This window comes from Chiloscyllium plagiosum, unplaced genomic scaffold (assembly GCF_037043375.1).
Source record: "Chiloscyllium plagiosum isolate Xiang-an unplaced genomic scaffold, Cpla_swu_hap1 HiC_scaffold_2, whole genome shotgun sequence".
Lineage (NCBI taxonomy): Eukaryota > Metazoa > Chordata > Chondrichthyes > Orectolobiformes > Hemiscylliidae > Chiloscyllium > Chiloscyllium plagiosum.
Genome location: NW_028270140.1, coordinates 150,850,110 through 150,875,349, shown reverse-complemented (window position 1 = coordinate 150,875,349; position 25,240 = coordinate 150,850,110). Strand labels below are relative to the sequence as shown.

The 25,240-nt window shown below is 44.5% G+C and overlaps 1 protein-coding gene across 2 annotated transcripts in view; it reads right to left on the bottom strand.

Annotated features, from left to right (window-relative positions):
* The window catches only part of ggt6 (gamma-glutamyltransferase 6), a 64,678-nt gene extending 40,068 nt beyond the window's left edge, over positions 1-24,610 (bottom strand). For both annotated transcript variants that reach the window (XM_043704288.2, XM_043704269.2), the window contains exon 1: positions 24,375-24,610. In XM_043704288.2, coding sequence (XP_043560223.1) covers positions 24,375-24,484 — 110 coding nt within the window. In that variant the 5' untranslated portion in view covers positions 24,485-24,610. The remainder of the gene's footprint in view (positions 1-24,374) is intronic.
* Between the last annotated feature and the right edge of the window lie 630 nt (positions 24,611-25,240).

Genomic DNA, 25,240 nt, shown 5'->3' with positions numbered 1-25,240 from the left:
TTTCCCACATATTGAGGAGGAATATTCCACGGTGCCAAATTCTCCTGCCATTTTGAATCTTCTCAACTGTAGACAATAATCTAGGAACACATTACACAACCTTATCCACTACTCACTAAAATCAGGTTACTTATCCTCACTATCTATTCCTCCTCAACTCTCCCCTCACCCGAGACATGGTGACCCTCAGATTAATCCCAGCACCAGCCATCTCTCTCTTTCTTTCTTTCTTTCTTTCTGTCTCTCTCTCTCGCAGATGCCCTTATAATCATTTGAAATGTTTTTGTGCTCCATGTCTGAGTTAACGGAACAAGGATTCTTTATACACATTTCTTCTTTAAGAAAGAAGAACAGACCTTGTCCTATCCAATCAGCTACATTGACCCAGAAATGGCACGAGGATAACTCCATGTGCTGTAAGCTGTGGGAGCTGCAGGTTCAAGTACAATGTGAACCCCAGGCAGAGATAATATGATATCAATGTGCTCATTATCTGATGCAGTTATATCCTAATCGTTTTAGCTCAAGGAAAATTATGCAGACTACACTTCAGCCCAAATCAATTTCAGCCGAAAATGTTGCCAGTCCTGGAAGACAGACAGACTTGCAATTACATTGGGCTTTTTGTGAACTTAGGGCATTGCAAAAGGCCTATTAACTACTTCGGAAGCATGGTAGCGCTCACGTCAATTAGCTCAATTGGTTGGACGGCTGGTTTGTGATGCCAACAGTGTGGGTTCAATTCCCGCACTGGTTGACATTAGCATAAAGTAGTGTCCTTTTCAACCTCTCCCCTTGCCTGAGGTGCAGTGGCCCTTAGGGTAAACCACCACCTTGAGTCACCTCTCTCTCATGAAAGAGTAGCCTAAGGGACTACAGTGACTTTGCCTCCTTACTTTAGTTGCTGTCTTTTAGGAATTGCAGCAACTCGTCAAGGTCTCTCAAACAGCAAGGCGATAACAATAGATTATCAATTTGCTAAGGATATTGGTTAGAGATAAATACTGCCCAACACACCATTAGAATGCTCCTGTTCTTTAAGAATAGTGATCTGAGAGGTACATCAGATCTTGATTTAAGATCTGAACTGAAAGCAAAGTCTGCTTTCGACTCTGTTTCTCCTCAAATGGTCAGGCTGTGTATACCAGTATGCATGGCATACACAGCCTGACCTAACATAACTAACATAACTACTGAACTAGCATAAACATCTGCATTCTTCATGATGGTAAACTCACCTCCTGAGCACTCAAGGCAAGTCTGAAGCATGAGGTACCAAGGTGACAATCCACGTCAGCCTTCTCAAGATTCCAGTATCAGATGCCAGCCTTTGGCCAGTCCGTTTCACTCCATGTGATGTTACAGGTTTATAGGTCCTTTGGTTTATAAATGCTTTGGGATTATAAAATCTTATAGGATCCTTGGGTTTATAAATACTGGCATCTAGTATAAAAACAAGGAAATAATGCTACACTTCTACAAATCATTGGTCAGACCATATTCCACATATTGTGTTCAGTTCTGGGCACCTGATTTCAGAAAAGATGTGAAGGACCTCGAGAGATTGCAAAGGAGATTTAATAGAACAGGAATGAGAGATTTTAAATACAAGGAATGATTGGAGAATGTGGGCTTATTTTTCTTGGAGCAAGTAAGGTTAAGAAGTGACTTTATGCAGCGCTAGGCTCAAAAATGGAACCAGATCATTAAGCATCAATTGTTCAGGATTAGTTGGACATGGCAATAAGCAATTGAAGGAAAATACATGAAAAACAGGCTTCAAGTAAAAGCAGCCTATGTTGGCTGGAAGGTGACTGCAAAAACCTTGAACAAAAACAAAAATTGCTGGAAAAACTTAGCGGGTCTGGCAGCATCTGTGGAGAGAAATCAGGGTTAATACTTCAGGCCCAGTGACCCTTCTTCAGATGGTAGCTAGGGAAAGGTCAAAGTTAAAAATCACACAACAGGTTATAGTCCAACAGGTGTAACTGGAAGCACTAGAGTTCGGAGCGACGCTCCTTCATCAGGTGGTTGTGGTCCAAAATACACGGGCGTCCAACACTGGCCCCTCCAAATTAGGAAAAGGTCAGTTTTTTTATTAGATTCCTTACAGTGTGAAAACAGGCCCTTCGGCCCAACCAGTCCATACCAACCCTCCAAAGAGTAACCCACCCAGACCCATTTCCCTCTAACTAATGCACCTAACGCTATGGGCAATTTAGCATGGCCAATTCACCTGACCCACACATCTTTGGAATGTGGGAGGAAACCGGAGCACCCGGAGGAAACCCACGCAGACACAGGGAGAATGTGCAAACTCCACACAGCCTGAGGCTGGAATCAAACCTGGGACCCTGGTGCTGTAAGGCAGTAGTGCTAACCACTGAGCCACTGAGGATGGGGAGAGGGGAAGGGGGAAGAGTAAATGATAGGTGGAGTTAGAGCCCAAGGAGACAGAAAACTAGTTGGACAAACAAAAGAGTGGGTAAAGGTCAGTCTGGGGTCCACATTAGTAGCTGACAATGGATTGTATGTGGTAGCAGCCCATGTGATGACAAAGTTTGATGTATGGAGTTGGGGGGAGGGGTAAGGACATGGGAGAAGGTGCCTCAAGTCTTTGAGTGATGAATTTAGAGGGTCACAGAGGTAGAACCGGAGAATACGACTGGCTGAATAGTTCTTCTGGGAGCCAGTATAGACTTGATGGGTTGGATGGCCTTCTGCACTGTAAATTCTGTGATTTGATGTTGAGAGCTCAGTGAAATGGATATAGCAAAGGCTATGGAAAACATCCGGTCTGTACTGCTAACTGTTTATACTCCAGAACGAACCAATAGCTTCAGTCAAGCTGTTCCAGTAAATCTAGAGAATTGAAATCTAATGGACAAACGTGGATCATTTCCCAAGTATGACCCTGTCACAAAACCAAGACATATCCAACCTGGGACTAGATTAGGTTGGGATATCTGGTCAGCAAGGGCGTGTTAGACCAGAGGGCCTGTTTCCGTGCTGTACATCTCTATGACTCTACTTCTATCAAAACACCCCCAGCTTAGAAGCTCCACAGACTAGAAATCACTTCTGCTTAGAATGATGTGTTCCCCTGAATGGATTTGATTTTCCTCCTGGGAGAAAATATTCTATCTTCTGAATGGAGCTCTGGTTTCTTCTGAACAAACGTTCTTCTGAATTTTCTGTTCTGAATGCAAAGCCAAACTAATCACCTTAATGTGTTTGCCGGGCCTATTGCATACCCACAGTATAAACATTTTTCCATTAATGATGCAGCGAGGTTTCTCAAGCCCTATTGCAGTTCCATACTTTGTTGTATCTGATGTATTTAGTCACTGTTCCAAAGTGATTTTCTGACCATTTAAAAAACCTTCACAGACCGTACCTATATCCACATCCCTCTACTTTGAAATCCAAATCCAGAAACATATATTATCGATCTTTCATCACGGTGGTGGAAGATATTATCGATTATGCTATGACAGTAACTTGGGCCAAGTCAGATTCAAGAGAAAAACCTGGCTTGTTAGTTTGTAATTTTTTTTTAAAAATTGCTTAATGTGATGGTTAGTCACTAATCATATTCACAGGAGGCTGCCAAAGTACTTAAACAAAAGAATGTAAAGTTTGTACACAAAAGGAAAAACAAACTACATTACACAAAAAATCTATGTGAAACACAGTCTTATTTCAAACCGCATAAATAAAGGTTAAACCCACCCATCCTTGACAATAGCCTCACAGAGATTCAAATCTCCATGATGGGTCAGCTTGTTTCTACTTTAAAGTTTCTGCTCAACAGATATGGCTGTACTGGGTTTCTTTCTGGCAAACATTTGCATTCATTCAGTGCTATTTAGTGGGCGGCACGGTGGCACAGTGGTTAGCACTGCTGCCTCACAGCGCCCGAGACCCGGGTTCAATTCCCGACTCAGGCGACTGACTGTGTGGAGTTTGCACGTTCTCCCCGTGTTTGCGTGGGTTTCCTCCGGGTGCTCCGGTTTTCTCCCACAGTTCAAAGATGTGCAGGTCAGGTGAATTGGCCATGCTAAATTGCCCGTAGTGTTAGGTAAAGGGGTAAATGTAGGGGTATGGGTGGGCTGCGCTTCGGTGTGGACTTGTTGGGCCGAAGGGCCTGTTTCCACACTGTAATGTAATCTAATCTAATCACAAGCTCCTTAAACTCCTCACACTGCTCATTTATTCCTCAACAAGTGTTAAACTACACTCATGTTACAAGCCTTTTCTCTGAAAGAGACCAACACACTTGCTGACCATCAGGAGGGTCTGTATTTTCTATAAAAACTTTTATCTGTCTCCATTTCCCCTTGTCATTTGCCAATCATGTTGCTAGGCAACAGCCCAACCATTTTCCTCCTCTAAATCATTTAACTAAAAAAAACCCAAGTTTTATTTTAAAAGCCTCAATTAAACACATAAACAATTTACCAGACAATGCACTACCAGTCACCGAACACAAAAGTGAAATTAAAACGGTTTTCCTTTTTAACACACAATATAGAAATACCAATCACATTTAAAGCTAGACTTGGTCTGTCCACTTTCAGAACCCTACTCTCCAAATAAAAATACTTTTATTGTACAGTCATGGAGATCTACGGCACAGATAAAGGCCCTTTGACTCATTGCATCTGCGTCGGTCAAAAACAAGCCCCCTAGCTAATCTAACTTCATTGGCAAGCTTCTCGCTATCAAGCAACGCTTAGCAGCAAACTGCTCAATGATGCTCAGTTTACGTTCAGTCAGGAGTACCTGGCTCCAGACCTCTTGATAACTTCGGTCCAAACACGAACACAAAAGGCTGAGTTCCAGGGATAAGATGGGCGTGACTGCCCTGGACACGGATGTAGCAGTTGACCAAGCACGGCATCAAGGAGTCCGAGCCAAACCGATGCCAATCAGGATCAAGGACAGGGTTTTCCACTGGTTGGAGGCAAATTATAGTAACCAGAGCAAATCATCGCTGTACCAGGATATCTGTGCACGAGTTCCTCAGGGTAGTTATTTTCTAATCAACCTGTTCAAAAAAAGTTATTACGCAACTTTGGAGTAGGTGGCACCTGAACCCAGAGGTGGGACCTGGCTCAGAGATAGGGACACGAGCAATGCACCACAAGAGACCCAGCTCCTTAAAGTAGTGTCCTATGCCAAACCACCTTGAGCTGTTTCCAACAAGCACCAAGACATGGCTTGGCTGGTGGTGAGAAGGGCTCTGCCTGTGAGATCCTTTATACACGCCCGGACTCTCAGCCGCACTGCACGCTGCCCTCGAAGCGGCTGCGGGGGGGGGGGAAAGACTGTCACACACCTCCTTCTGGAATGTGCCTATGCAGAAGAAGTCTGGAGAGGAATGCAGTGGTGTTTGTTGAGGTTCGTCCCAAGCAGCGCCCTGATGCGGGACTCCATGCTCTACGGCCTGTTCTCCGGGACGCACACTGAGACGAACATCAACTGTGCCTGGATCAACTCGGTGAAGGACGCTCTCTGGGCGGTCCGAAACCTGTTGATCTTCCAGCTGAAGGAGGTGACCCCGACTGAGTGTTGCAGACTGGCACATTCCAAGGTGCAGGACTACGTGTTGAGGGACGCGCTGAAGCTTGGGGCAGCTGCCGCCAAGGCGCGGTGGGGAAAGACCACCGTGTAACATCTGCCTGCCTAACGAAGAACAGGGGGCCCACGCAGTCATTTGGGCTCTGCTGACGTCTCAGCTAAAAATGTAATCGTACTGACCTGTAAATAGGGATGATTACTCTGTTTTTGGTAGGCAAACAAATGGAATGTTTACATATGTATGGCATGTCCAGTTGTACAGATCAAAGTATTTTATGAATAAATATATTTTTGAAATAAAAAGAAACCTTGAGCTGTTTCATCAATGGCCTTCTGTCCATCAAAAGGTCAAATGTGGGTCTGTTTGCTGATGATTGCAATGTGCAGAACCATTCACAACTTCTCAGCTAAGTTGCTCTTATATGCGTACAGAAAGAACTGAATAACATTCACATGTGGGCTTAAGTAGCAACTGACGAGCAGGTTACACAAGCATCAAGTTATGATCATTTTCAAAAACAGTGAGAAACTCTGATGTTTCATGACTTGATCACCAAACCCTGTCACTGCCATTGCCCAGAGATGCCCCTTGGTTGTTCATACAAATACTATAGATACAAGAACAGTAAGAAGTTAGGAATTCCATGATGAAATTCCCCTCCTGACTCCCCAAAACCTTCCCACCATCATCAAGGTACAAGTTAGGAGTGTAATGGAATACACTTGTCTGGATGAAGGAAATTCTAACAACACTCAAGAAGCTTGACACTATCCAGATTAAAGCTTGATTGGTACTCCATCCACTACCTCCAAACAATGCGCACCATTTGCAAGATGCTCTATAACAACTCAATTTCCTTCCATAGCACCTTACAGAACTGCAAACTTGACCGTCTCGAAGGACAAGAGGAGCAGATGCACAGGAATGCTGCCTAATTCCACTTCAAGTCACACACCATCCTGATTTGGACACATATCATTTGGTCCCTTCATCATCACTAGGTGAAAATGCTGGAACTCCTTCCCCAGCAGCACTCGGAGCATACTCTCTCCACAAGGATTGCAGCAGTTCAAGAAAGCAGCTCATCACCATCTTCAAGGAGGGGAATTTAAAAAATCATGCCATAAATCCCAACGACTGTCCAATAGATTTTTTTTGTTAAAAATTGCAACACAGACCACAGGAGAGGCGCAAGGAAGGAATTTATTATACGTATAGCAGATATTTATAGGCCAACAATTTTGAACTGTCAGTGCGCAGTAAGAAGTCATAGGCAATCTGCTGGTTCACTTCCGCCTGATGAATTAGTGAGAGAAATCAAATTAAATTGAAATGGCTACAGTCACATGAAATTTATTGCTATCATTACTCGAAGGCAGCAGTTTAAAATCCTTATCTCTCTGCAACAGATTACTTCCAAGGGCCATATTGTAAATACTTAGTCTATTTGTATCACCCACATGATGACATAACAATCCAGGGCTAATGATAACAGATAATGAGATCATCAAATCCTTTCTTGATCCTTTGTGTTTTGTACTCCTATTTTTGTCAAGTTTATAGATCAAGAACTCTCCGCATCCCTATAGTGTGGCGACCATTCCAAACTTGATGAATAACAAACAATCTTCATGATGGTGCTGAAAGTAACCATCCGGATAAAACTCTTATGGGTGGTTAAAAACTTTGCATTTGTTTTAAATTTACTAGCAGAATGTGAGCACTTTTGGTTTGGCCAGCATTTGTTTACCTGTCCCTAGCTGCCCTCAAGAATGTGGTGGTGAACTGTCTTCTTGAATGGTGGCAGTCCATATGTTGTAGATAGCCCAGTGTTGTTAGAAAGGGAAATCTAGGTTTTTGATGCAGCGACTGATGTGATGCGTTACAAGAATGGATCTGTTAAGTGACCAATAGTGGGAATACATGGATAAGACCATAAGATATCAGAGCAGAAGTCGGTCACGTAATGCAGGGCTTGGGGGAATGGGACAGACTGGATGGCTCTTTCAGCATCTGAATAGGAACAAAGGATTGAGAGACTTATTTCTGTGCTCAGCGAATGGGACTGTCTTCAGGTGCTCCAATTTGAAGAGGGGTCAGTACGGAAACCAGAAAAAACAGATTCATTTGTCGAATACAGGTGAATGTATTTGCTTATGTAAGGATCCTTGCATTTTACAATAGGCTTTAAAGAGGCATGAATGTGTTGTATAAATACAAATTCAAAATCTTTTATTCAGAGAATTTTTTTTTTGAGAAAGGTCAACAGACCTTCGAGAGGACAGTGTTCAATTCATCATGTGGGTAAAGAACCAAACCGGAGGAAATACAAATCGGGAGATGAAAATAGAGTTGTTCGCACATAGCACAGTTCACCACTTCACACCCCAAAGCACTTTACAGCCAATTAAGTATTTTTTGAAGTTTAGTTACTGTTGTACATAGTAAATGTGGCAGTTAATTTACAGCCAGCAAACATCCATAACCAGCATGGTAATAATGACAAGCTCATCCTGTTCACTGATGATGGATGTGGGATAAATACCCAGAACATTATGGGAGGCCTTCTTTGCCCTTCTCCAAAATAGCTCCAGCACAGGAAGTGGATAGGGTAAATGGCTAATGTTTTGTTAGAAATATGAATATTTCACATTTACCTGGATGGGTGCAGCTCCAGTAAGACTCAAAAAGCTTGACACCATTCAGGATAAAGCAAGCCACTTGATTAGCACCACAGCCACAAAAATTCACTCCCTCCACCACCAGTGCTCAGTAGCAGCAGTGTGTAACAACTAGAAGATACCTGCAGAAATTCTGCAAAGCTCCTTAGAGAGAACCTTCCAAAACCCTAACCACTTCCACCTAGAAGGACAAGGGCACCACCACCTGCAAGTTCCCCCCAAGCTACTCATCATCCTGACTTGGAAATCTCTCACTGTTCCTTCAGCGTTGCCCAAAATCCTAGAGTTCTCTCCTAACAGCATTGCTGGTCAACCTACAGCACATGGACAGCAGCAGTTCAAGGAGGAATCACCACCTTCGCAAGGGCAACTAGGGACAGGCAATAAATGCATGCCCAGCCAGCAACATCCATGACTGAACAAATAAATATTGAAAATGTGTCAATTGCAGACTAGAAACTTGTCATTTGGCCCAACCAGTCTATGTTAATAATTACTTTCCTCTCAAATGTTGCTTCAGACCCTCTCCCATCTAATTTTAGCTGCCTTCACTTCTAGTTCCAGTCTGTCAGTTTTGTGACAAAAAAATGTTTCTCTTTTCCTCTATTCCAAATCACTTTCATTTAATCTGGTCTCAAAGGTTAAATGGTGCCAAGATTTTGAAACTGTAACCTTCATCCATTAACTGCACTTCCGTGTGCTTTAAAAATGGAGACAACCTTTAGCAAGCACTTAAAGCCCTGGAGAAGTATCAGCAAAGACATCAGCAGAGAGCAAGATCCTCCAAACCCAATGACTAAAAAGATTGCCCAGTGACAGTGTCCTCTTCCATGATACCTTACCCAGTGGCGAGGTACAAATTACTCAAAAATCAGTTCTCCTGGGCAGGACTTGCAGTTCAGACGTACTGGACTCCTCAAGGAGCTGCTGCACTCCAAATTCAGTAGAGGCAGGAGACTCCTGGGAAGACAGCAGAAACATATTAGGGATATCCTCAAACCACTGCTGAGGAGGTGAAGTGATCCCCAGTGACTCTGGAACGTGTAACGGCAAGGCGTCGGAGGATTGCACAAGCCTCCAAACACCATATCAATCCAAACCTTCAAATACCAGGTGCCCCACTTTATAGAGTTACAGTCATAGAGATATGTAGCATGGAAACAGATCCTTCAGTCCAACCTATCCATGCTGACCAGATATCCTAAATTAAATAGTCCCATTTGCCAGCTTGTGGCCCAAATCCCTCTAAATCCTCAGTATTCATATACCTGTGACAGAATCTGCAGACTGCTCATTGGATTTATCAGAACCCACTGAATCAGAGTGGAGGTAAGTTATTCTCAGTTGCTCAAAAAGATGCCGAATGGTCATCAGCCTTAAAGCTTCTGTCTCTTGGAGGTTTGCCAGAACAATGGCACAGATTTGGAGGTATGACCTGGCCAGATCCCAAGAATGACCTTCCTGCAAGTGACGCAGCTTTCCAAACAGCAGGTCACCTCGCTCACTGGCACAGGAAGCAAAGGAAGACTTGATTGGATTTGACAGCTTTTCCCTGATTAGGTTTGTGCCAAAATTAGTGACCTGTTAGATGACACAGAAAAAGGGAGCATGAATTATAAATTGCCTGGTCTAATTCTGGGTTCGATCTAGGAAGAGGAGGGCACTACACTCCCAGGATCCAATGTAACCTTTAGAAAATGACATCAGTAGACTTCCTGTATTAACTCCAAATGTCCAACATCACATTTTAATAGATGCGTTAAATGAGCAAAAACAGAGACAGCTGCAGAATACAGCTGGATGATAATTTAAAGGAGCAGCTACTTATTTCACACATCCCTGCCAATTGAAACAAATTTAACCCTCTCTACATAAATCCCTCATAATATCAACGCATAAACCAACCAAACCCCATTTTGTGGGCGGCACGGTGGCACAGTGGTTAGCACTGCTGCCTCACAGCGCCTGAGATCCGGGTTCAATTCCCGCCTCAGGCGACTGACTGTGTGGAGTTTGCACGTTCTCCCCGTGTCTGCGTGGGTTTCCTCCGGGTGCTCTGGTTTCCTCCCACAGTCCAAAGATGTGCAGGTCAGGTGCATTGGCCATGCTAAATTGCCCGTAGTGTTAGGTAAGGGGTAAATGTAGGGGCATGGGTGGGTTGCGCTTCGGCGGGTCGGTGTGGACTTGTTGGGCCGAAGGGCCTGTTTCCACGCTGTAATGTAATCTAATCTAATCTAAAATTCTCAGCAGTATTTCACCAGAGAGTGCTCAATAAGCCTCTGTCAAAGCTAACTCACAAGATCAGAGATATGAACTTGACTGACATTCCCCTATCACTGGGGATCACTTCACCTCCTCAGCAGTGGTTTGAGGATATCCTTAATGTGTTTCTGCTGTCTTCCCAGGAGTCTCCTGCCTGTACTGAATTTGGAGTGCAGCAGCTCCTTGAGGAGTCCAGTACGTCTGAACTGCAAGTCCTGCCCAGGAGAACTGATTCCCCATTCCTGAAGAAGGGCTCATGCCCGAAACGTTGATTCTCCTGCTCCTTGGATGCTGCCTGATCTGCTGCGCTTTTCCAGCAACACATTTTCAGCGCTGACATTCCCCTGTCTCTCCCAAGATGAGTAATGAGAAAAGGTGGGTTTATGATGGGGACAGCACGTGTAAACCTTTGCTCTAAACTCTGGGGTGCCACTAGATTTTTGATATGCAACAGGGTATGTAAATATTTGCAAACAGGCAAGTCAGAATACAGCATCAATCAAAATGTCAATACACAGAGGACAATAGATATCTCAGTGAATTACAAGACAGTAATCCAATTGAGTGGTTTAGATAATCCCATAAACCGCCCAAGCAAAGATATTTCAGTTTATATTTGCTGTCTCCACCAGTGAAACCAGAGTTTTAAATCTGATAGTCATTTGCCAGCAGGGCTTGGAGTGCACCGTGTTGTTAATTTTATTTACAGTTCTTTGTTTTTTTTTAGAAATCATTTATTATTCTTTAAAGCAGTGAAGATTAAGCAGATATTTAAGAGGTGGTCAAAATGAAGGAGAGTTTTAGTGCAGTAAGTAAGGAGAGACTATTTACAGAGACAAGAGTATTGACCGGACACAGACTAAAGGTGAATGGCAAAAGAACCAGAGGCAAATTTAGAGGAAAGATGTTGTGTGCACTGAAATGCTTCCTATCACTCGGAAATGATTGACTACAACATTTGAGACTATTCCTCATAAAGCCTTTAAGGTAGTATGGCACATTAGATTGGTAATTGGAAGATTTTGGGTTCAACCTATCAATTGGCATTGAATGAAGCTGTTGGTCATCACATTTGGGGAGTAAATTGTAAAATCCTATAGCAGAGGAGGGTACAGTTTGGAGATAGACCAGACTGGGAGCAGAAGAGAAAGAGAAGGAGCATGGTCTTTATTTACCTGACAATTGCCCAACTGCATCCTGCACACAAAAAACAGGATAAATCCAACCCAGCCAATTACCATCTCAACAATCTACTCTCGATCATCTAGGAAAGTGAGGGAAGGTGTCATCAACAGTGCTATTAAGCAGCACCTGCTCAGCAACAACCTGTTCAGTGACGCCCAGTTTGGGTTCTACCAGGGCCACTCAGCTCCTGACCTCATTACAGCCTTGGTTCAAACATGGACAACAGAGCTGAATTCCAGAGTGGAGGAAAGAGTGACAGCCCTTGACATTAAGGCTGCATTTGACTGAGTGTGGCATCAGGGCGCTGTCATGGCAATCAGGGTTAAAACACTCTGTTAGTGGGAGTTATATCTGGCAAATAAGAAAATGGTTGTTTGTGCTGTTAGTGGACAGTCTGCTCCTGGACTTCTCTGTAAGAGTTGCTCAGCGTAATGTCCTAGGTCCAACTACCTTCGGCTCCTTCATTAATTACATTCTCTCCATCATAAGGTCAGAAGTGGGGATGTTCGTCAATGACTGTGTAATGCTCAGCACCATTCATGACTCTGCAGATACTGAATCAGTCCACATCCAAATGCAGCAAAAACTGGGCAACATCCAGGACTGGACTGACAAGTGGCAAGTGATGTTCATGCCACACAAATGCCAAGCAATAACCACGTCCAATTAGGGATGAGCTAACTATCACCCTCTGACATTAAATGGTATCAGCAACACTGTATCTCCCACTATCAAGATCCTGGGAACTATCACTGACCAGAAATTGAACTAGACTAACCATATAAATGCAGTGGGTAAAAAAAAGCAGGTCAGAGGCTAGGAATCTTATAGCAGCAGCAATCTTGCATCTCCTGAACTCCAAAGACTGTTCACCATCTACAAGGCACAAGTCAGGAGTGTGATGGAATACTCTCCACTTGCCTGGATGGGTGCAGCTCTAACAACACTCAAGAAGCTTAACACCATCCAGGACAAAGCAGCCCGCTTGATTGCACGACATCTACAAATATCCATTCTGTCCACCACCGCCACACAGTGGCAGCAGTGTGGAACCCCACCCACAAGACGCACAGTAGAAATTTAATATTACTCCTTAGCACCTTCCAAACACGGAACCGCCGCCATCTAGAACAAGAAGGGCGGCAGATGCAAAGGAATCACCAGCAAGTCCCCCGTCAAGCCACTAATCATCTTGACTTGGAAATATATCACCGTTCCTTCAGGGTCACTAGGTCAACATGGTGAAATTCCCTCCCTACCAGTATTGTGGATCCACGTACACCACTTGGTCTGTAGCAGTTCAAGACGGCAGCTCACCAACTTCTCATGGTGCAGGTAGGAATGGACAGTAAATGCCAGCAACGCTCATGTCCTGTGAGTGAATGAATTAAAAAAAGCAAGAAACATCTTCTGACCTTTCCAACCTCAGTGCAGACTGGTGGTGGGTGGGATGGGGAGCAGGTTTTACGATACACCCCTTCCCTACAGTTCCAAAGGCTTCCACCAAAACTCTTGGTCACAAATGGAAAGGAATTATACCTATTGAACAAAATCTCTCCTACTTTTATCATACATATTATCAACTCTAGCTCGTTCTTTGCTGAGCATTGCATCCAACTTGGATCACCAAATGCTAAAAGAATGTAACCCAGAAAACGTTTACAGGAATGGTTACAGAGCTGAGGGATTTGGTTGTATCGATATTGGTGAAGCTGGGGCTGTTCTCCTTTAAGGAAGAATGATAAATTATGAGGGGTATGGGAAGAGAGAAGATATGGGGAGAGAGAAACTTGGCAGAATGAACCAAAAGACAGTGATTTCAAGCAACTGGCAAAAGGAGCAACATTAACATGAGGAAATTTTTTTTTTTTGTTGATGATTAGGATCTGGTATGCGTTGCCTGACACAATGATGAAGGCCAATTCAGTTGATCTTTTAAAAGTGGTTGGATAACTATCTGAAGAAAAAAAGGTTCTTTACATTTATTGACAAAAAGACACAGAGTGCATCCAGCTGAGTTGCTCTAGCAGAGAACCACGATGGACACTATGGGGCAGGTGGCTTCCTTCTGTTCTCAGTCTAAGCTTCTTACAGTCATTTACCCCTGAGCATGTTAACATCATTCCGTATAATGGTGTAATGCATAACTGCTGTTTCAGCACAGAATGCAAAATCCCTCAGATGTGATGGCTGAATTGTTTTGCATTACTGAGATGGAGTCAGAGGCTCGGCTGGAATTCTCTCTCAGCAGGGTAGCTTTTCAAACTAGTGAAAGAAAATAAAACTCTATAAGGAAGTCACAAAAATAGATGACAAATTCTAGAATACCAACTTGGAAGACGGGCCTTGGAATAACAGCAATGCCACCTAGTGTGGGGAGATCAGACAGATGAGTATAATGATATCCTAAATCTTAACATCACATTAGAAGGGATGCAAAGGCTGTGACACCCAGTCAGAACAGAAATTGCATGACACAACATGACAGACAAAAGAACTTGATACATGAGGAGGTCCAAGTGTTTTACAAATGGAATTGCAAGTACCTTCAACACCATCTTCAAATAGACTTAAAAAGATTAGACATTTTATGAATCTGGACGTTTTCAGAGGCTATTAATAATCCATGCTAGATAAACTTAGAGTCTCCTGGCACTTCTAGAAATGGTAATGAATGCTCTTAAACCAACATGATTAATAAAATGCTCTTTAATCCATTTCATCAGTCAGCTTATGAATTTATCAAAATAAATTGGGTGATTTAAATGGCACTTATTATGCATCAAAATGTGACTAATGCAGGAGCCATGAGGCTTTATATATAAATATAGAATAAATGTTGCAACTATCTATTCACAGGAAAGGTGTAAATATTGGGACATAGTAACACAGCAGATTAATGTACAAGGCAGCTGTATAAAGTGTTAGGGTCTGACTCTCTGATCGTGACAGTGCTGTTGAAAACAAACTTACACTCTGGATGTCCTGGGGCTGTGAATGGGCTTGCAAAGAATTTCACAACCAATGAAGTACTCCGGAAGCACAGATGTTGCCAGAACATGTTACCACAAGATATCTTACCACATTCAACAATGAAATAAACGATGATTGATGTTGGTTGAGGGATAAGTGCTCACAAGGGCACCGTGACCTTGTTTTTCTTCTGAATTATGCATTCACTGAAGGAGGAGATGGGACCTCATTTTATTGGTCAACAAAAGAATGTAGGAATGAGGTGTCAAAGACCCAGCCAGCAATGCCCACCATCCCATGGATGACTAAACAAAAACACTACTACTACCTTCCAGACTTCTTTTTCCATCAAATACGCTGGATGTCCAACAATTTTTGGGGTTCTGGTGCACAGCTCTTCAAAATATCACAGACAGATACAGAAAATAGTCAAGGCAGCTAATGAAATGCTGGCCTTCCTTTCTGAAGGATTGGAGAAATGGCGGCAGGTGTTATGCTGAAGTTGTGAAAAATCCTAGTTGGACTCTACTTATACTGTGAGCAGGTCTGGGCACCACAGCTTAGGAAGGATATTTCAGCCCTGGAGGGAGTTCAATGCAGGTTTACCTGTACCTCAGGGGTTACATTATGAGGAGAGATGAGACAAATGAAGCCTTCATCCTCTAGAATTTAGAAGGTTATGGGGTGATTTAATCAAGGTCTTCAGGAGATTAAGTGGGAAAGACAGGGCAGATAAAGATAAATAATTTCCACTGGTTGAAGATTCCAAAGCCAGTGGCAAAGTCTAAGAATTAGGGCCAGACCATTCAAGAGAGATATTAAGAAGCATTTCAACACAGAAAGAGTAGTGGAGGTTTGAACTCTCTTCCTCAAATGGGAGTAATGTTAATTCAACTGTTAAATTTAAATACGAGACAGACAAATTTTTATTAAGCAAATGGATATGGGTCCAAGGCACGTCCACCACCGTGGTAGGATAGATATCAAACAATGAGTCAGAATACAGAAAGGAAATGGAGGGCTTGGTGACGTGGTGCAATGGTAACAACCTCTCTCTCAATGTCGGCTAAACTAAAGAACTGATCATTGACTTCAGAAAGGAAGGAGAACACATCCCCATCTACATCAACGGAGTGGAGGTTGAGAGGGTGGAGCGAGTCAGATTCCTCAAAGTGACAATAACCAACAACCTGTCCTGGACTTCCCACACAGATGTGACGGTCAAGCAGGCATAACAACACCTCTTCGTCATCAGGCACCTCAGGAAATTTAGCATGTCAATAAGGACCCTCACCAATTTTTACAGCTGCATCATTGACCGGGTGCATAATGGCCTGGTATGGCAACTGCTCTGCCCAGGACCATAAGAAACTAAAGAAGATTGTGTGCATAGCACAGACCGTCACAGAAGCCAACCTCCCATCCATAGACTCCACTTATGCATCGTGTTGCCACAGAAGATCTGCCAACATCATCAAAGACCCCTCCCACACCAGTAATGGTCTCCTACAACCTCTACTATCAGGCAGAAAATATACGAGCTTGAACACACTCACCAGCAGGTTCAAGAACAGCTTCTTCTCAGCCGTTATGAGACGGCTGAATGGAGTGTCCAACTCCACATAATGCTGATCCTGCCTAGTGCATCCTGTGAGGTGTAACCTGTATACCTTACTCTGTTGTGGTTCTGTTCGCCGAGCTGGAAGTTTTTGTTGCAAACGTTTCGTCCCCTGGCTAGGCGACATCATCAGTGCTTGGGAGCCTCCTGCGAAGCGCTTCTTTGATGTTTCCTCCGGTGTTTATAGTGGTCTGTCCCTGCCGCTTCCGGGTGTCAGTTTCAGCTGTCCGCTGTAGTGGTTGGTATATTGGGTCCAGGTCGATGTGTTTGTTGATGGAGTTTGTGGATGAATGCCATGCCTCTAGGAATTCCCTGGCTGTTCTCTGTCTGGCTTGCCCTATGATAGTAGTGTTGTCCCAGTCGAATTCATGTTGCTTGTCGTCTGCGTGTGTGGCTACTAAGGATAGCTGGTCGTGTCATTTTGTGGCTAGTTGATGTTCATGTATACGGATTGTTAGCTGTCTTCCTGTTTGTCCTGTATAGTGTTTTGTGCAGCCCTTGCATGGTATTTTGTACACTACATTAGTTTTGCTCATGTTGGGTATCGGGTCCTTCGTTCTGGTGAGTTGTTGTCTTAGCGTGGCTGTTGGTTTGTGTGCCGTTATGAGTCCTAGGGGTCGCAGTAGTCTGGCTGTCAGTTCTGAGTGTAAAGGGCCACAACACACTGCAGTACACCAGAACTGCAAAAAGAAGAAGAGGAACACCGAAACAAGGTATTCGCCAAAAACGGATATCCGCGCAACTTCATCAACAGATGCCTAAGAGAAAGACCACGGAACGAGGACATACCACAACCAAAAGGACTAGCCACACTACCATACATCAGGAGCATCTCAGAACTGACAGCCAGACTACTGCGACCCCTAGGACTCATAACGGCACACAAACCAACAGCCATGCTAAGACAACAACTCACCAGAACGAAGGACCCGATATCCAACATGAGCAAAACTAATGTAGTGTACAAAATACCATGCAAGGACTGCACAAAACACTATACAGGACAAACAGGAAGACAGCTAACAATCCGCATACATGAACATCAACTAGCCACGAAACGACACGACCAGCTATCCTTAGTAGCCACACACGCAGACAACAAGCAACATGAATTCGACTGGGACAACGCTACTATCATAGGGCAAGCCAGACAGAGAACAGCCAGGGAATTCCTAGAGGCATGGCATTCATCCACAAACTCCATCAACAAACACATCGACCTGGATCCAATATACCAACCACTACAGCGGACAGCTGAAACTGACAACCGGAAGCGGCAGGGACAGACCACTATAAACACCGGAGGAAACATCAAAGAAGCGCTTCGCAGGAGGCTCCCAAGCACTGATGATGTCGCCTAGCCAGGGGATGAAACGTTTGCAACAAAAACTTCCAGCTCGGCGAACAGAACCACAACAACGAGCACCCGAGCTACAAATCTTCGCACAAACTTTGAATACCTTACTCTGTGCAAGTTTTTTTTTCACCCAATGATCTGCCTGAACTGCTTACAAACAAAGCTTTTCACTGTACTTAGGTACATATAACAGGAAATCAAAGATCAATCAATATTCAGTTAGGCCACAGATCAGACTGAATGGCAGAGCAGGCTCAAGGGACTGAATGACCTACTCCTGTTCCTCTCTTCCCTTCATGATTTATCCTTACTGAGTGTTTGACCTCGAAGGTAGGTGGCAGTGTTGCCCATCTGCCGTTGATATCTCAGTTGTCATTCTAATCTGACCTCCAGTTAGGTTTTCACAGGATTTAAAAAAGTTATGTTCATTTGTAACCTCACAATTGTTCCCATGGTGAACTGTACAAAGGTAACCCAGCACCTATTCTTGGCCTCCAGTAACACAGTCATGCCTACTGTTTGGCTCCTGCCTGGATTCCCTCCTCCCTTGTCCTCAAACACCTCAGGGCTCCAGCTGCACCCACAGTCTTTGTGGTTTTAACAAACGACCACTCCCTCCATATATCGTCAGCTCCCCACCAATACACTGATTAATCATCAGTCAGCTCGGATTGACCCTTTCAGGTCTGAGAGCTGATGAACAGCAGGGAGAGACGAGATGAGAGAATAGGTAGAGGTGAGGAATTGAACTGAAAAAAATAGCTCCTTGTCATGCATTCAGGGAAAATATGCCTGGGAGGTTATATCCCAGATGCATGCTCCATGGCAATACAATGACCAAAGTCAAGTTGCCAAAACAAAGTGCACCCTTTTTCTCATGAAGTATAACTTGTTGGCCCCTTTGAAATTTGGTCTTTTTGCATCTCTCCTGATAAGTATCATTTTTTTTTAGCAATAGTCAACTCACCAACAAAGCTTTTTTCTAATTTATTCATTTGTGGGATGTGGGTGTCACTGGCTGGGTCAGCATGCACAGCCTGTCCCTGGTTGCCCTTGAGAAGACAGTAGTGACCTATCCTCTTGAACTGCTGCAGTCCACATGCTATGGGTTGACCCCAATGCTATTAGGGAGGAGTTCCAGGATTTTGACCCAGCAACAGTGAAGGAACAGTAATACATTTCCAAGTCAGGATGGCAAGTGGCCTAGAGGGGAACTCGCTTGGGGGGGGTTCCCATCTATCTGCTGCCGTTGTTGTTCTAGATGGAAGGTGCGGGTTTGGAAGGTGCTGTCTATTCCTGCAGTGCATCGTTTGGATAATACACACTGCTGCTACTGAGTATCAGTGGTGGAGGAAATGGATGTTTGTAGATGCGGTGCGAATCAAGCGGGCTGCTTTGTTCTGGATGGTGTCAAGCTTCCTGAGTGTTGTTGGAGCTGCACCCATCCAGGCAAGTGGGGAGTATTCCATCACACTCCTGACTTGTGCACTCTAGATAGTGGACAAGCTTTCGGCAGTCAGGAGGTGAGTTAGTTGCCACAGTATTCCTAGCTTCTGACCTGTTCTTGTCATCACTGCATTTATGTGGTGAATCCAGTTGAGTTTCTAATCAAATCAATAATAACTCCCAGGATGTTGGCAGTGGGCGATTCAGTGACAATAATATTATTAAATGTCAAGGGGCAGTGGTTAGATTATCTCTTGTTGGTGATGGTCATAGCCTGGCATACATGTGGCATGAGTATTACTTGCCACTGGTCAGCCCAAACCTAGATATTGTTCAGATCTTGATGCACTAGGACAGCTCCATGGACTGCTTCAATGTCTCAGGAGTCATGAATGGTGCTGAATATTGTGCAATCATCAGCAAGCATCCCCACCACTGACCTTATGATGGAGGGGAGGTCATTGATGAAGCAGCTGAAGATTGTTGGGCCGAGGATACTACCCTGAGGGACTCCTGCAGAGATGTCCTGGAGTTGAGATGACTGACCTCCAACAACCATGGCCATCTTCCTATGTGTTAGGCTGGACTCTAACCCCTGGAAAGTTTGCCCCTGATACCCATTGATTCCAGTTTTGCTAGGGCTCCATGACGCCACACTCAGTTGAATGTGGCCTTGATGTCAAGGGCAGTCATTCCCACTCCCCTCAGGAATTTAGCTCTTTCCCTGTTTGAAACAAGACTGTAATGAGGTCAGGAGCTGAGTGGCTCTGGTGGAACCCAAACTGGGTGTCACTGAGCAGGTTATTGCTGAGCAGGCGCTGCTTGATAGCACTGTTGATGACACTTTCCATCACTTTACTGATGATCAACAGTGGAATGATGGGGCGATAATTGGCTGGGTTGGATTTGTGGAGAAAGTGAGGTCTGCAGATGCTGGAGATCAAAGTTGAAACTTTATTGCTGGAACAGCACAGCAGGTCAGGCAGCATCCAGGGAACAGGAGATTCGACGTTTCGGGCACAGGCCCTTCTTCAGGAATTCCTGATTCCTGAAGAAGGGCCTGTGCCCGAAACGTCGAATCTCCTGTTCCCTGGATGCTGCCTGACCTGCTGTGCTGTTCCAGCAATAAAGTTTCAACTGGGTTGGATTTGTCCTGCTTTTTATATACAGGAAATACTCGGGCAATTTTCCATATTGTTGGGTAGATGCCAGTGATGTAACTGTACTGGAACAGCTGGCTGGGCGAGCAGCAGGTTCTGGAGCACAAATCTTCAGTACTTTTGCCGGAATGTTGTCAGGGCCTGTAGCCTTTGCAGTATCCAACAATCTCCAACTGTTTCTTGATATGTGCAGTGAATCGAATTGGCTGAAGACTGGTATGTGTCAAGCTGGGGTCCACTGGAGGAGGCCGAGATGGATCATCCACTTGGCACTTGCAGCTGAAGATTAATGCGGAAGCTTCAGCCTTATCTTCTGCACTGACATGCTGGGCTCTTCCAACATTGAGGATGGGGACATATTGTTGTTTAATTGTCCACCACCATTCACGACTGGATGTAGCAGGACTGCAGAGCTTAGATCTGATCTGTTAGCTGTGGGATCACTTAGTTCTGTCTATCACTTGCTGCTTATACTGTTTGACATGCAAGTAATCCTATTTGCTGGAAATGTGTTGCTGGAAAAGCGCAGCAGGTCAGGCAGCATCCAGGGAACAGGAGAATCGACGTTTCGGGCATAAGCCCTTCTTCAGGAAACGTTTCGGCTTATGCCCGAAATGTCGATTCTCCTGTTCCCTGGATGCTGCCTGACCTGCTGCGCTTTTCCAGCAACACATTTCCAGCTCTGATCTCCAGCATCTGCAGACCTCACTTTCTCCTCAAGTAATCCTATTTGGTGACTTCACCATGTTGACACCTCATCTTCAGATATGCCACGTTGCTCCTGGCATGTGCCTCCTGCATTCTCCTTTGAATCAGGGTTGATCCCCTGGCCTAATGGTGATGGTTATGTGGGGGATATGTCGGGCCATGAGGTTGCAGATTATGCTGGTGTACAATTCTGCTGCAGTTGATGGTCCACAGCGTCTCATGGATGCCCAGTCTGGAGTTGCTAGATCTGTTCAAAGTTTGTCCCAATTAGCACAGTGGTAGTGCCATACAACACGATGGAGGTTATTGTCAATGTGAAAGCAGGACTTCGACTCCCCAAGGACTGTGTAGTGGTCACTCTTACTGATACTATCATGGACAGATGTATCTGCAGCTGGCAGATTGGTTAGGATGAGGTCAGGTATGTTCTTCCCTCTTGTTGTTTCCCTCACCACCTGCCACAGCCCCAGTCTAGCAGCTATGTCCTTTAGGACTCGACCAGCTCGATCATTGTACTGCTGCCACGCCACTCTTGGTGGGAGACATTGAAATCCCCATCCAGAATATATTTTGTCCCCTTGCCCCATCCTCAGTGCTTCGCCAAGTGTTTTTCAACATGGAGAAGTACTGATTCAGTCAAGCTCTTTCACAGACATTATCGGGTCATAGAGAAATACACCCTTTGGTCCAACTTGTCCATGCTGACCAGATATTCTAAATTAATCTAGTCCCATTTTGCTGTCATTTGGCAAAATCCCTCTAAATGCCTACTATTCATATACCCATCCAGATGCTTTTTAAATGTTGTAATTGTACCATCCTCCACCACTCCCTCTGGCAGTTTGTCCCATACGCAGACTACCTGCTAAATGAATATGTTGTCCTTCAGGTCCCTTTTATATCTTTCCCTTCTCACTTTAAACATATGGCCTCTGGTTTTGGGTTCCCTGGCCCTGGGAAAAGACCTTGACTATTCACTCTGTCCATGCCCCTATGATTTTACAAACCTCTAGGAGGTCACCCCTCAGCCTCCAATGCTCCAGGGAAAAAGGCCCCAACTTAGTCAGTATCTCCCTATAGCTCAAATCCTCCAATCCTGGCAACATACTTGTAAATCTTATGTGAACCCTTTCAAGTTTAACAACATCTTTCCAATAGCAGGGAGTCCAGAACTGAATGCAGCATTCCAAAAGTGGCCTAACTGATGTCCTACACAACCACAGCATGACATCCCAACTTCTATTCTCAATGCACTGACCAATGAAGGCAAGCATGCCAAATGCCTTCTTCACCAGCCTGTCTACCTGTGACTCCACTTTCAAGGAACTGCACATCTGCATCCCCAGGGCTCTTTATTTGAAAACATTCCCCATGGCCCTACCATTAAGTGTATAAGTCCTGCCCTGGTTTGCCTTACCAAAATGCAACACTTCACATTTATCTAAATTAAATTCCATCTGCCACTCTACAGCCCAATCGACCTTCTGATCATAGTCCCGTGGTACTCTGAGGTAAACATCTTGGCTGTCCAGTATACCACCAATTTTAGTGCCATCTGTAAGCCTGCTAACCATACCTCCTATATTCATATCCAAATAATTTATATAAATAACGAAAAGCAGTGGACCCAGGACTGATACCGAAAGAGAGACAGAGAGACCTGAAAGTCCGTGGCAGAATGTCCCGGAATGCTGAAGTGTTCCACGACTGGTTGTTGTCAAAGTATCGACATGGGTAACATCATTATATGTGGGGACACCTCCCACCATACACAGCAAGTACTCACGTGACTTGGCCAATGTGGTCTATCTCATAAGCTGCAGGCAAGGATGCCCTGAGGCATGGTACTTTGGCTACAACAACGGATGATTGGACACCGCACAACAATCACCAGGCAGGAGTGTTCCCTCCCAGTCAGGGAACACTGCAGCGGTCTTGGACATTCAGGCTTAGACCTTCGGGTGACCATCCTTCAAGGCGGACTTCGGGACAAGCAACAACGCAGGGTGGCTGATGGAGCAGGGTGCCAAATGCTAGTGCTTCCAAATAAACCTGTTGGACTATAACCTGGTGTTGTGTGATTTTTAACTTTAATCAGAAGCTAATAGCAGTTTGCTACCCATGGGAACGGCCTCACCCAGGACTTTGGATTCATGTCACAGTACAGGTGACCCCACTGCACGATGCATTCACACACACAGACATACACCTACCCACCCACCCACCCACCCAGACCCTCCCTCATACGCAAACATACACCCCCTGCACCCACACTAACACACGCACCCTCTCACACATACCCCATCACACTCACACACACACTTAACTAAGGTTACACAAACATACGTACATATACACACACACACACTTATCACATGCACTCACACCCACACACTCAATCTGTCACTCCTACATGCGCACACATATAAGCTTGGGGGCGAATTTGTTTTTGCAGAATTAAATTTTATTTTGCTCAAAAACTGCATGAATCCATGTAAAACTCTAAAACTATACAGAGGGTTTGTCAGTCTGACATAGCATTGGGACACAGGCAGACTTCACATCTTGCATTTAAAAAGTTGAGCTATCTTGAAAATGTAAAAGGAAGTTCTGGGATTTATATACCAAAGAACAGAAGCCAGCATATCCCATTATAAAAGATGAAAGTTTTAATCTAAGATTGTTTACTGTGTCACATCTCCATGACACTGGACTCCTTTGGCGATAAATTCTGTGAGCATGATTTTAACATCCACAACCACCTGATGAAGGAGCTGCGCTCCAAAAGCTAGTGCTTCCAAATAAACCTGTTGGACTATAACCTGGTGTTGTGTGATTTTCTTTAACTTTGTCCACCCCAGTCCAACACCAGCACCTCCAAGTCATAACTCATTCATGACTTTGAAAAACTCTGTCAAATTTCCACTCAGCCTTCTTCTCTCAAAAGGAGCTGAACTGACACAATTTAATAATTTAAATTTATTGCAAGATTAAACAGGTCAGAAGTTTCTGTTTGAAACTTGGACAACTAATTATGACTGGAATTTTCTCAGGTTAAATATCATATAAACATTATTCACTGAGCCTCAAACATGCACATTGTAATGAGCCTCTGTCTATGCACACAAGCTCCTCTTCCAAGGTTCCCCCTTTCCTGTCACTTGGTCAGCTGCCACATATTCTGTCACCTCCTCCACCCATCTGCCACCTCTCAGTCCGAAAGTCGTCTCTGTGATATTGGACTTTGGTCAGAATAAAATCTAAATATATTCAGGAAATATTCTGCTTTATTATTTGTTGATATAGTTTTGGTTTAACATTTAAAGTAAGCAGTGCACCCCTAACATTCTCCAGGTAGTTTTCTTTTGAGCAGTCTGTTCTTTGAGTGACTTATACTCACGAGTGTAGGTAGATGGTGACTTTCTCCTCCTCCTCCTCTTCCTTTTCCTCTTCTTCACTCCAGTCCTCGGCCTGGACCCTCTGGTAACGGGCCCCTAAAGCCGAAATCATCTCCACGGATAGTCCTTGGACGCTTCCACCCTCCTCAGACCCTTCCCTGGGGCTCTCAATCCCTTCAGTGCCCAATCTTGTTTTCTCTTTTCCCGGGCCTTGGCGAATTCAGGTAACTTCCAGGCGGCGACAGGTGAGCCAGGCCACACCTGTGACAGGCAGCGGGCGGCTGAGGGGACAAGTCGCCCCGGCACCTGAATAACGCATGAGCCGTCCGCCCCGGAATCTGAATGGCGGACTCTCATCGCTTCCCCCGAACCCTGAATACTGGATAACATCCACCCCGCAACCTGAATGCCGTATGGCCCCTCCACAAACAAGCAACAAGGAACAAACCAGGAAGCCACCAACGCAATGCAACTTTTTTTTTATGCATCTGTGGGATGGGGGCATCACTGCCCAGGTGGGCATTTATTCCTCATCCCTAATTGCCCATGAATTGAGTGACTTGCTTGGCCATTTTCAGGGAGCTGTTAGGAGACCTAAATATAGGAACAGGAGAAGGCCATTCAGCCATTCAAGCCTGTGGGGCTTGATTGACCAGAACCTGCTGGAGTTGTATGACAGCATGTTTAAATCCATCAGGAAAGGTATCATCACCCTCATGTACAAGCAGAAAGGGGAGAGGGAGGAAATTAGAAATTGGCGACCAATCCCATTGCCGAATGCAGACTACAAAATCCTGTCTAAGGTCATCGCCAACCAAGTCAGGTCACCTCTGGGATCGGTGATTCACCTTGATCAAACCTATGGTGG